Source organism: Corvus kubaryi, unplaced genomic scaffold (genome assembly GCF_017639235.1).
Source record: "Corvus kubaryi isolate FWS band 111438036 unplaced genomic scaffold, C.kubaryi_AGA036_p1.0 130, whole genome shotgun sequence".
Taxonomy (NCBI): Eukaryota; Metazoa; Chordata; class Aves; order Passeriformes; family Corvidae; genus Corvus; species Corvus kubaryi.
In genome coordinates, this window is record NW_024580665.1 from 1,632,990 (window position 1) to 1,645,722 (window position 12,733).

The 12,733-nt window shown below is 54.2% G+C and overlaps 2 protein-coding genes across 5 annotated transcripts in view; one reads left to right on the plus strand and one right to left on the minus strand.

The window, feature by feature from the left end:
* TMEM255A (transmembrane protein 255A) overlaps positions 1-227 on the minus strand; it is a 26,257-nt gene extending 26,030 nt beyond the window's left edge. For both annotated transcript variants that reach the window (XM_042028335.1, XM_042028326.1), the window contains exon 1: positions 67-227. In XM_042028335.1, the coding sequence (XP_041884269.1) occupies positions 67-124 (58 nt within the window). In that variant the 5' untranslated portion in view covers positions 125-227. The remainder of the gene's footprint in view (positions 1-66) is intronic.
* Positions 1-12,182, plus strand: part of ATP1B4 (ATPase Na+/K+ transporting family member beta 4) — a 12,860-nt gene extending 678 nt beyond the window's left edge. The window contains exons 1-9 of one of the 3 annotated variants that reach the window (XM_042028348.1): positions 2,333-2,435; positions 2,703-2,760; positions 5,428-5,590; positions 8,256-8,384; positions 9,225-9,329; positions 9,580-9,776; positions 10,416-10,472; positions 11,139-11,234; positions 11,771-12,182. In XM_042028348.1, the coding sequence (XP_041884282.1) occupies positions 2,419-2,435; positions 2,703-2,760; positions 5,428-5,590; positions 8,256-8,384; positions 9,225-9,329; positions 9,580-9,776; positions 10,416-10,472; positions 11,139-11,234; positions 11,771-11,932 (984 nt within the window). In that variant the 5' untranslated portion in view covers positions 2,333-2,418 and the 3' untranslated portion in view covers positions 11,933-12,182. Of the gene's footprint in view, positions 1-2,332; positions 2,436-2,491; positions 2,510-2,702; positions 2,761-5,427; positions 5,591-8,255; positions 8,385-9,224; positions 9,330-9,579; positions 9,777-10,415; positions 10,473-11,138; positions 11,235-11,770 lie in introns of those variants that run through there. The other 2 variants (XM_042028362.1, XM_042028355.1) reach the window with 2 other exon arrangements.
* The last annotated feature ends 551 nt before the right edge of the window (positions 12,183-12,733 follow it).

Sequence of the window (12,733 nt, forward strand, 5' to 3'; positions counted from 1 at the left end):
AGCGCCCCGCACGGCCCCGCGGCGCGTCCCCCGGGCCGGCGGGATCCCCCCCGGTCCGGCACTCACCCACGGAGTCGGGCAGGGCCACGCCGGCCGGGCGCTGCTGAGTCAGGGACTGCCGCATGCTGCCGCCGCTCCCGCCGCAGCCCGCCGGGCCACGGCGGCGGCACAGCCCCGGCACCGGCCCCGCCGCGCCTGCGCCTCCGCTCCGCTCCGCCCGCGGCTGCCCCGGCTCCGTGGGAGGGAGGGATGTGCAGCTCTGTCCAAAGTGGCTGTTTGGCGCCGGGGCCATCTCGCTGGAACCAGCGCAGAGGCCTTTCCCCAGGGGGGCTTGGGGAGGGGGGGACGGAGCTCCCGCCCCGTCTCCAGAGAGGACAGAGCTACTGTCCCGCCTCTGCGAGGTCTCGGCGCACTCACCGGCAGCTCGGCCAGAGGGGCTCCCCTCCTCTCTCCCCATATTTCTCCATCCCTTTGCCTTCAGCAGCTCCCACCCTCCTCCAGTCCAGCTGCTCCAGGACATTCTGTCCTTCGCCAAAATCTCCCTGGCATCTCTCTGTTGCCCCGTTCTCCCCATCTCCCTCCTCCCTGAGGTGCAGGTGACAGTCCCGGGCAGCCACCCCGTCACGGCCACCGGCCCAGTGTTTTATTTCTCAGCGCTCTGAGATCTCCGCTCCGGTGGCAATGCCTGTTGCTGCCTGTGCCCTGTTCCATGGAGACAGCAATCTCCGTGTCCATGGCCAAGGAGCAAGAACAGGCCCTCAACCTCTGTTTTCCTCATCCTGTCTGCAAAATGGGAATAAAAGCATCTTCCCAGCAGGCTTCATAATTGCTTATAAATCACTCTAATGCTCTCGGCTGAGAGATGCTAAGTACAAATCATGTAATTATTTCAAGCATATTTTATCAAGTTAAAAGAAACTAATCCTATCTCTGCTTTTAAAACCCCACACTTCTACTGGATAAGAGCCTAATGACCAGCTTCTCCCAGGAGAAGAGGGAAAGTGTACACCGACAGCAATGCAAGAGGCAAGTTAAAAATGCCCAGATCAATTAATGACAAAGAACACATCACCTCCAGAGAAAAAAGCAGTTATTTACCGCGGATGAACTAGAGGAGCCCTGAGCTCACTGCCTGTGACAGAGGGGCTGACACTGGTCCCCTCCTGCTCAGTTGCCCATCACCCTGTGATGGAGGAGACAGGTCTCAGCTCCCTCCTCCGTCCCGTGCCAGAGCTGGGCTGTGCAGCAGCACAGGGCACATGTGCTCCCGAGGAGGTGTTGGTGCCCTACAATTGCCCATGCCATGTTAAATCCCTGTATCCCATCCCAGCTCCCGAGCTTCTGCAAGACATCCCTTGCCCCACGGCGCCAGCCTGGCCCGGTGATCCAGCTGTGGGCACAGCTGCCGGCGTGCCCTCCTGCCGGCGGGCTGGCTGCGGGCAAGCACAGGCACAGGCACCGGCACCGGCACCGGCACCGAGCAGCAGGCGAGCGGCAGCCCCGGCCAAGTCTGAGCAGCCCGGGGCAGCTGCCAGACCTCTTTGTTTCCCGCTGCGCCCATTTATTAGCACAGCCGGTGAGCGGCTTTCAGCCATGCTCTGGAGAGGAAAGGGAGGAATGGTGCTTTGCCTGCTGGGACGGCACCGTGCAGCCCTGCGGGAGCCTGGGACAGATGTCCGTGTGCCTTCGGGCAAAGTCCCAGCCTGGGGCAAGGCAGCCTTTCCCCACCCTTGAGCAGGGTCTGGCTCTCTTGCGAAAGGAAGGGTCACTGGTCCCACTGGAAACGGGCCAAGAGAATGAGCAGGTGGATCGTGCCGCACTCCTGCTGGGACAGACGTGTAAAACGAGCCCCACTGTTCCTCGAGAGCTGCGTGGACACAGCCAGGGGTGGGCAGCCCCGCACGCCGCCATCACACCGCTGGAGCTGTTCCAGCAGCAGGATTCCAGCACGCACCCCGGATGCCCCAGTGCATCATCTCGTGCCTGTAATTTACTGATGGAGGAAAATCTGACATTCCCCAGCCCCTGTCTGCAGGGTGTCACGACAAGGTGTGCCTCTGGATTTTGTCTGAAAGGCTGTGGGTAGCTCTTAAACCTGGGACAAGGAAACCGATGCTGTGAACTCCTGGCTGCTGTCTCCGTTCGAGGGGATAAATATAGACCTGCCTGCGCCTCTCACTACCCCTTTCACTGCAAAAGAGATTTTGCAACCATTAACCCTGGCCCCGCTGTGACTGACAAGCACACATTGACCGACACTTCTGGCCATCGGAAACCCCAGCGATTTGTTAATGTTTATTAACAGCTACACGGTCTCCTGGGGGAAGAGCCTGGCTTCCCCATGTAGGGCGTTGGCTGGCAGTGATGGGTTCTCAAGTATGAGGCAGGATGCAGTGAGGGTGCTGCAAAGGGCGCCAGATGCCAGAGGACTCGAGGTAGGATCCTGTTGCATTGAGCTCATCTCCTTTAGGACAGCAAGTTATTTTTTGATCCACTCCTGAACAGCAAGGTTCGGCAGGGTAGGGAGGGAAAGCAGTGTTGTTCCCCACAGTCTTGGCATAGCTGCTGTTTTAGGGGGTGCTATAGGGCTGGCGAGCTGCGCTGGGGAGGGGGCTATTGTCTGTGAGTCTCTGAGAGCCAGGATGACATGGGGCCAGTGCTGCTGTGCTAACACTCACATTTTTCTGTGTTTCCCACCCAAGAATGGACACCAGCACCAGGGGCATGGAGAACCAACTCAGGAGCCCCAACCAGAAGGTGGTGAGTGTTTTGGGGGGCTGCTAGCCTCATTCCACAAGGTGAGGTGGGAGCTGCTGCAAAGACCTGCTTTGTGGCTGATAAATTTATAACTACTTTGCTTTAGGAAACGCTGCTTTGTCCTTTAGGCAAAGCACTTTGTACAGGGAGGGGGGAAAGGGCAGTGGCAGGTCTGGCCAGTGGTGCTGGGTGGTGAGGGGGACTAAAAGGGACAGGAACACCTGGGCAGGGTGACCCTCTGTATACCTGGATTTCAGCAGGAGGAATCCAACATTGAGAGCTGACCTGGTCTGATGTGAGAATGGGGGAAAGCTCCTGGCCTCCCCCAGGACACCCACAAGTCAGCACAGAATGATTTTGCCAGAGATGAATCCCAGATTTGCTTCCCAAGCTGTCACAGCAGGCAGCAACTCAGGGCTGTCCAGTGATCCAACACATCCTTACATGGCTCTGTCTTCTCCCTGCCCCACTGCACTCCTGCCCCAGCTCATGCTGCTCCTTCTGCCCCTAGTCCAGGTGCAAGGGACTGTTCCAAGATCATCTCTGTCCTGGGCTGCAAAGATAAACCACCTGTGCTTCATTCCAGACCTGACCTAGCTCCCTAGCTGAGATACATCTGCCAGGGACCTGGTAGTGGGATCATCCCATCCTGCCCAGCTGCCCCACAGAGACCCATGGGGTGAGCTTGGGGCTTCCCCAGCCTCCCCAGGCTGCCATGGAGCTCTCGTGGCCTTTCCCAGTCAGCAGGACAGGACCCTTCACCAAGTGAAGGGTCACAGAGCATAGAGCCAGGAGAGCTGGAAACTTCCCTCCTTGCAAAAGCCTCCTTCAGGGCAGAGCTGTGGAGTTCCCAGGGTGAGAGCCCGTGGTGGGGGAGGCTGTCCCCATGTCCCCCCACAGCTCTAAGCATTGGCAGCAGCTTCTGAGTGTGGGCTCTTACTGCCTGCAGTAGAAGCTTGTATGAAATCCAAGGGGCTTTCCCCAATGCAGCACTAAGCATCATTGTGGATCTGGGCAGTCCCCCCTACTCGGGCAGCCTGAGGAAATGTTTCCAGAACAGCTGCAGCTGGCTCTTTTATTTAATGGGGAGAGGGGGAAGAACACCTCCTCTTCCCCCTTTTTGTCGGTCACTTGCTCCCTCGTGAGTGTCCTGGCAGTGTAGATCCCCCACACCTCCCCTCCCATGTCCCTGCTGGTGACTCGTGCTGGGGCTGCAGTTTCCCCGCTCCAAAATCCGCTGCTTTCATCAGCCCTGTACCCTGTGTGCCCTGTACCCTGTGTACCCTGTACCTCAGACCGTGCAGGAGCTGGCTCAGGAAGGGCTCCAGCCTGGGGTGTGGGACCTGCGCCAAACACTGCCTTGGCTGTACAGGCAGCTGTGGGCATTTTCTGGCAGCAGGGCTCTGAGGCAGGAGTGCTCCCAGAAGAGCCCCACCGGGGATCTTCAGAGCCCATCAGGGCAGTCAGTGGGATGGGGATGGCTTACAACCCCCACGGGTCTGCCTAGGCTCCCCGAGGGACACGTTCAGGCTTCGGAATCAGTGTTCTCCCCCCCCATTCTCACTGTTTTGCAGTACTTGCGTGTCTGAGCAGTTTAATTTCTCGGCCCCAGTTCAAAGGAGTTTCCAAGCAAGGCTTTCGCCAAGCTGTCGGCCACGGCCCCGCTCGCCCGGGGCAACCTACGGGTTGCAAATATCTTGTCTGTGGGTCCTGGCTCCAACAGGTGCCCGCGGCTGGCAGGTTTCCACCACCCTCAGCGGAGACATGCAGGGACGATCCTGCAGTGCAGCTGCTGTGGATCCACACCTGGAGCAGGCACAGCAGCCTCGGGCGAGCGTGGCTCTGACCCAGCTCGGAGCGGCTGAGCCCTGCAGCAGCGTTTGCATTAAAATGCGGGGAGGTGATGAATCCATCCGGATCACAGCATCGCCTTTCTCCCCGGTGGTGCCTGGCCCAGCCCTGCCCCGAGCTGAAAGCAAGGTCAGCACCTTCTCCTACCAGCCTGTTTTTGGAGACCTGCCCGGATTCAAGGGGAATTAAGGACGGCCCCCGTGTCTCAAGTGACTCTTGCCTAGGCACAGGTACAGATAGATTTGTGTTCCTGAGTTCTGGACAAACAAGTTTTCACCCCTTGGGCAAAATACAAACTCGTGCAACCTGGGGAGATGCTTTTCCCTGGAACTCAGTGTAATTAAAAAAAGTAACAACACAGGGATTTCTTCAAAGACTAAACACTTGCTCACACGCCAAGAAAAACAAGCTGGTTGATCTCTTAAATACTGCTGCCTTCTATCATCTGTGGCAGCACAGAGAATGTGCACTTGAGCTCAGAGATGTTGCAGAAGCGTGGGAACAGTCACAGCCTTCCCAGATCACAGGTTTTCTTTGGTCATGTTCACCCAGGTGGAAAAAGATGAGTTTCTGTAAATGCCAGCACAAGGAGACAAGTACCCAGTGTGACAGCAGTGACGTGCATGTCATGGAAAAATGGATGCTGGGTTCTAAGCAATCTTAAGTTAGAACAGCCAAAACTGCCTCTCTTTAACTCAAGAGTGATGATGGGAAAATGGAAATTTGAAACATTTCCAGATATTAAGTGCTTTTGCATTTATTTTTGGCCAATGAGAAGTTCAGCTTGCCTGTGGGGGTTGTGTTCTGTAACTCTTCCAGGAAAATAAGCATGAGGAGAAGGTCCAGGATCCTGACAGAGAGAAGGACCAGCCTAAGGAAGACATGGGAAGCAAAACCTGGGCAGACCTGGCTGGGGAGATGAAGATATTCCTGTGGAACCCAGAGGAGAGAACATGCCTGGGGAGAACAGCCAAGAGCTGGGGTAGGTCCTTGCTCAAGCTCCACTTTAGGGGATTGTTGCCTTTTCTGCTTCACAACATACTCACGTGCCTGTGAACGTCCTTGATAGCTTGGACTGACCACCCCTGCCCATTTTTTTAGTGTTGTGTTTCTAACCAGAGCAATAACTAGTGAGGAGGACAAGCAGAAAACCATGTAAAAGTTATGCTTGGTCTGGATGTTAATGTTGACTGAGAATGTGAAAGCAAAGATTCAGGCTGCCCAGATCATGTCTCGCAAAGAGGTTTAGAGCCTGAGCAAGCATGGGAGCTGCAGGTCAGTCTGCTGCAGTTGTGCACCCTTGCTGCCACCAGCAATCCTGCTCCTGCCTGTGTAAGTCAGGGGCTCCTGGGACAGTGGCTTTGGGGTCATCAGGTTGGTGGGGGAAGAGTGCCCAGGCTGCGGGGCAGGCGTTTAGTGGAGGATGCACCCCATGGGGCACAGCAGCCCTCCCTGCCTGGATGAGCTCTGGCTCTAGAAAGGGAAAGGAAGGCCTGGTTGTCACTGTCACCCTACAGCTTCCCAGGCAGTGACCAGGTGCCCACAGCAGAACCCACAGTGCTGTCAGAGCTGGTGGACTGGGATGTGCCACCTTTGGCAGTTCTGAGTGCCCTGTCTTCTTTATCCACATCCATGTGGCCTTCAAAATTTATTGCTGAGTCTGGAGGCCCCAGGTGGTTGAGAGCAGCCTGTGGGGTGAGCACTGCTGCAGGCTTGGTCCAAAATCAAGGCGCCACTGCACACATGGTGCCAGCCACCTTTGCAGCTCTGTTCTGCCAGCACACAGCCCCCTTGGCAGAGTGAAAATCCCAGCCTGATCCAGAGCTGCCTGCACATCCATCAGTGTAAGGCTGTGAAATACTAGGGGCTGCTGCTCGGTGTTTGCAGCCCTTGGCTGGCACTGGCAATGTGCCACAAGCCCCACAGCCCTCCCATGCCCCTGCCAAGAGCTCTGCATCTCCTGCAAAAGCCTGTGGTTACAGCTGGGAGAAACAAAGGAAGCTGCCCACCAGCACGAGAGGAGTCTGAAAACCTGTAAGCATGAGTCTGGGACAGACCTTGACATTCATGTTTGCTCTCTTGTGCCCTTTGCTGACCACAGAGGCAGACCAGTTTTTCTGCTTCTTTGCTGGATGGGAAGGCATAGACCGAAGTGTGGGAGCAGTAAGGTGACAGTCCTTAGTGATGTGGGTTTGGTTTTCTGGAGGCTCTTCCGGGTCCTGAGAAGATCCTTGTGAGAGGATTTGCTCAGTCTGGTGTGGGTGTGACCCCAGCAGGCTACTGCTGGCAGTGCTAGCAGCACTGGGGCGGGTGCAGCATCCTCCTGTTCCCTGGGATCACCGTGCTCTGCTATATGACCCCCCTGCCCATGAACCTACGTGCCCGTGATGCACACACATGTGCTCACATGTCTCTACAGGGGGGCAGAAGAAGCTACTATGAAAATCAAAATTTATTTTAAAGTGAGAGCATTGGGAGATGAGTGGAGCTGAACTTTCCCACTCTCATCTCATGGGTGAGGAGGAGGGAATTTGCCCAGCCTAGGGCTGCTCCCCTGTGCTGGCTCTAAAGGTGTCCCCTGGGATGGGGGCCTCAGGGGACTTGCACTCACAAAATGCAGGGAGACAACTGGCCACAGGGTCATCACGGGAGGCCCCAGCTCCTGGGAAAGGCTGCACCCCCCTCTCTGCTGGTGACAACACTCCCTGCTGCACTGCAGGAAACATAAAAATGGAGCGGTAGCAGGAAGATGTCCCAACAAGCATCAACTTGATGCTCCAGCAGCAGCTCCAGCTCTGCTAGGCTGGGGCAAAGGCACCATACAGCATGACTCTGGCAGGGCTGGACATTGTCCCTTCTGTGCCACCAACAGTAGTGGTGGTCCCATCTGCCCTGGCTTAGCCCTCAGTAGGACACAGTCCCACAGTGGTTCCCAGCATGGTGGCCCTGGCAGAAGCACGGCAGGAGTGCACATCTGTGTTCCCAGGGCTCCCTCCAAGCTGCCGGGACGTTTCTCCTGGGAAATATTTGGGTTAGGACTTCACTTTGCTTTCTGAGCTGCTGCATTTTATTCATAGGCTGTGGCCTCTTGAGACATCCTCAGCCATCAGCCTGGTCCAGAGGAAAAACAAACCCATTCCCTGAATGTCTGGGCTATGGAACAGACAGTGGTGCTGCAGCCCTGAGTGATGCTGCTTGCTCAGTCCCAGCCCCAGGGGACAAGAATTAGGGCAGGAGCATCACCCCACAGCCCCATCAGAAGTTTGGCTGAAGACACCGGGTACCTTTGCATGTTACCATGCCAGGAGGGAGTGGGAAGGGCAAGAGGGAATGTTGGGTCCATCTGTCAGAGAGAGCTGAGGCAGGTGGACACACAGACCTGGTCCTGATACAGCTCTGGGAAGGGCCATGCAGCAAAAGGGACACAGAACCAAACAGCAGCTACCCTGGCCTCGGAGCAGCTGACAGTCCTGCACCCAGAAACACCAGGGTCTGTGTGCAGGGCGGGGGGTGCAAGCTCCCACCTCCACCATGGACTCGGAGCTGCAGAGGACGCCGTGCTGAGCACGTCTGTGCATCCCTGTGGGACACATCCCACGGGATGTGCTCTGGTTGCCTTAACAGTGACATGCCTGTCTCTTTTGCAGGCTTGATCTTACTGTTTTACTTCATTTTCTACACGTGCCTGGCGGGAATGTTTGCCTTTTGCCTGTACGTGATGCTACTCACGCTGAGCCCCTACACGCCCAGGTTCCGGGACCGTGTGTCTCCGCCAGGTATGTACCCCAGCCAGCCTGGCCTTGGGCACCTCTGCCCATCAGTGTCCTACCAAAATGGCATGTCTAGGACCTCAGGCAAAGCCCTGCTGGAGCTGTGCACTCCTACAGTCACTCAGCCCTCCCTAACACAGGGTGTTCTCATCTCGGGGCACTGGCAGAGCTGCAGGTTCTCTGCAGAGGATCAGATGTCTTAAAAAGCCCCATGGGAAGCATTCACCCTGATGATACTAATTGTTATTCTAATTGCACTGTTTACTGTTATCATTATTCTCAAGGTAAAATCCAAGTTTAGGCATTTCGTAGGTGATGCTGATGCATTTCAGCTGCTGGTCCTTTATACTTCATGCCTTCAGAATAAAATGCAAATCAAGAGTAGCTTTTATGCATTACTATTTGGGGGAGTTCTGGCAAGGGAATGTTCAGAAAATCCTTTCCCTATGTCAGATGCAGCATTTTCCCCATGTTTTTGTGTTGGTGGGGAACACAAGGGCCCCTTGCCCTGCTCCCTGTCTGGAACTGGCCACACAGCTGGGAACACAGGGGACCTGCAGCCACTCTATGCAACCCCAAGCCCATCACTAACCCACATCACTGAGACTCTCCATATCTCCAGTGTTTCCTGGGATGTTTTGATGTGCATGGTGTTCTCCAGGGGTGAAATGAAGGTGAGGGATCAGTAGGTTGAGGAGAGAGTTGATTTGTGAGCTGGTGCTGCCTCTCTCATGCCTATGCCTGGCCCCAAGTCCAGTTGCGGTGCACCAGCCCCTGCAACACACAGCCCAAGCCCATGGCTGGTCCACCTACATTTGCTTTATCAGGGTCTGTCTCCTTCTTCAGGAGTGATGATCAGACCGCACTTGAATGGGTTCACCATTGCCTTCAATGTCTCCCAGCCCAACACGTGGCAGCCCTACGTGGACAACATGCACCACTTCCTAGCAGGTGAGCTCTTTGTCACCCTGGGAATCATGGTGAAGTTGTTTTTATCCATGGATACATGCATGCGGTGCAGGGGTCTCCTCCTGGGCATCTCACAAGCCACATCTAGAAAGGGAGGCTCACAAGGTCATGGGAGCTTCTGTGGGAGGGAGCTTTGCCTTTCCAGATATGACTTCCTAACGTGGCTGTCCTCTGAGAATTTGGATCTGTGCAGGTCTTGGGGGATTTTAACATGTCTCTTGGTCCCCACCAGCTTATGATGACAAAGTTCAGGAGGAGAAGAATATTGAGTGTGTCCCGGGACAGTACTTCATCCAAGGGGGAAATGACAGTGAGGAGAAGAAGGCCTGCCAGTTCAAGCGCTCGCTGCTGCAGAACTGCTCTGGCATCGAGGACCCAACATTTGGCTACTCTAAAGGCCAGCCCTGCATCTTGCTGAAGATGAACCGGGTACAGAGAAAACTGCTTGTTTTAATTCCTTCCTTTAGGGCATCCCAGTGTGATGAAGACCACACAGGGACTGAAACTCCTTCACTTCACAGGCCCAGGGAAAAAGGGAACTAGAATCCCCAAACCTGCTGGCCATATCTATTAGAAAACATAAAAAAGAAACACTATAAAACTTGCTCCATTCGATTTGCTGAGGCATTAGTACTCAGAGGGTCTTCTGCCAGGCCCTTCTTCATGAGGAACTGAGCTTTAGGGGAACACCCCAGATCCCAGCTGCTTTACAATGGGAGTTTTCTTAGAATTTAATTTATTTGAAGTCTAATAGCATGGTGGTTCAGTGCTCACTGCTGGGAAAATAAGCATGGAGGGGATGTGAACTGTGTGGGGAAGAGACTCTGGTCACTCCAGGAGTCTGGACTCTGTGTATTCTCTGTTCTGCCCCTGCTCTCAGGCAGCAAACTGGCACTCAGCCATGGGCAGGTTGCACTGTGTGGGGTGGCAGACCCTGCTGCAGGGACACACAGTTCCTGTCTTGAGCAATGTGACTGGCACCCAGAAAGGTTTAAGCCCTGGAGAAGGGAGGCAGCACGTGCTTGGCACTTAGTTTCATGCAAGCATGGATGTTTTTTGCTTTTGCAGATCATAGGCTACCGCCCTGGTGCTGGGGTCCCCGTGAGTGTGGACTGCAAAGTGCAGGTACTGCTTTCCTCTGTGCTCGGCAGCGAGGTGGGTACAAGGCCAAATGTCTCCTCCTGATGGACCTCACAGCTGGCACAATTTGTCCTCATTTTAGCCCCAAACACTCACAGGACCCAGCACTGCCCATGTGTCTGGGCACAACTGGAGGCCAGACTGCTGAGAGGGACAGAGGTCACCTGTCTCCTGCTACCCACGGTGCTCCTGCAGCCTCACGGGCACCACCCTGGGGCAGCCTGTGGAGCTGGGTGCCAGGTCCCAGCTAGAGCCTGGAGCTCAGTGGGAAGATGTAGGAACAGCTCATATCCATCTCCAGTAGCTCCACAGCACCCTCAGGCCTTGGGGGCACCCTGAAAGCCAACAGCAATGGGGTGAAGGAAGGGCTCCCACTGCTCAGGCAGCTGCTGGATCACACCCTTAGAGAGCAAAGGCACAGTAGGGAATCAACAGGCAGCAAACTGTAATCCTGCCCATGCCTCCATAGCTCCACTTTTCTCTAGCTGGAAGCAGGGCAGTGACTGGTTCACTGCAAACACAGCACAGCTGAGCTCAGCCGGGGGCTGGCAAGGGACATTTGCTCTGAGACAAGCTCTGAAGGGAGCTATATTTTGTGTCCATGTCCTATGTGTGTGTGCGCATGTGCCTCTGGTTTTTTTCTGATCACAGAAAGGCAACGAGAGTCACCTCAGGTCAGTGGACTTCTACCCTGGGAACGGGACGTTTGACCTCATGTATTATCCCTACTACGGCAAGTTCACCCATGTAAGTAAGGGTCTGGAATCTCTGTTATGCCTCCTTGGGAATGAGAGGGCAGGAGCTGCTGCACAGGGTCCAGATGTGCTTTCGGGCTATTTTGGGCAGATGTGGGCAGGGACAGAGGCCACGGACACTGGGATTACTGTGCTCTGTTTCTGTGTCTGACAAACTGTGTGTGTGTGTGTGAGTGTGTAACTGTGTGTGTAAGAGTGTGTGTAACTCTGTGTGTGTGTGTGAGTGTGTGTGAGTGTGTGTGTCTTTTAGGACAGCAAAAAGCATTTGAGAGTCCCATTGTCTGGTGTTGTCGTGGACAATGACCCCAAGAGGCAATGTGTAGTGATCCCATCTTGCTAAGGCACAGACACAGGCTCAGCTGCAGAAAGGCTCAGCTGCAGCATCCTGAGGGACCCTGATGGACATCAGGCAGACACTCTCAGATGCCTGGAACCATGAACCATTTACGAATTATTTTACTGAACATAAAAGCCCTGCATTCTTTTCTGCTCCCTCAACAATTACACTTAAATCCCCCTCCTTTCCAGGTCAACTACACCTCCCCACTGGTGGCTATGCACTTTATAGATGTGCAGAAGAATTACTTGGTCCCCATTCAGTGCAGTCTGAATGGGGAAGGAATTATCAACGACCTGAACAGTGACCGCTTCCTGGGCCGAATCATCTTCACACTCAGCATTGGGAAGTAGCTCCTGCCAACAGCAGGCACTTAGGTTAAGTCAATCAGAGGCTTCTTCCTTTTTAAAGCATCAAGCCAGCATTTTTTTATGCTAGGAAAAACAGGCACATGGAGATTATTGTTAATTTATTTTTGTTCATAGTTAGGAAACCAATGAGATACAATGGCGTGTGGGTCCACATTATTAATCTTCTGATGTAAACATTATTAGTAAAAATTAAAAAGTTTTCCCCTGGGGAGAGACCCTGCAGAAGATTTCATTTTTGATTGAAACCTCTGGTATCCAAATGCTATTTTCATAAGGTCTTTTATGAGTGATCCCTGTGGAATGCATCTTTCCTGGCTTTAAATTGTAATTTTTAGCATAGTTTTATGTGCATTTCTCAGGCAAAAGCTAAAAAGGAGGTAGTTTATTAGCACTATTCTTGTTAAAATAATAAACAGCAAAAATTCTGGATTATGTGTGCATTAACAGAGTTGAAAAGTGAAAATGGCAGCTCTCGAAATGCTTTCTAGGATCTCCAGCCCCAGAAGCACCTTTACTGCAGTAGCTTGTTCAGCACACCCAAGATGTTGAGCAAGGGCCACATAGAAAATCATTTGCCCTTGAACCTTTCCAGCTGCTCCTTTCTAAAGTGGGAAGATTATTGCATTTCTCCCTCCCTCCTCCTCACTCCAGTACTTTTCTCTGCCCCAGGAATCCTCACCCAGTCTCTTGGACAGGGATGAGTGAGAGGAGCTCTTCTCACCTGTCACGGTTCACAGGTGGCTCCTGATCAGGCACAGAAGCGCTCAAAGTTCCAAAGAGGTC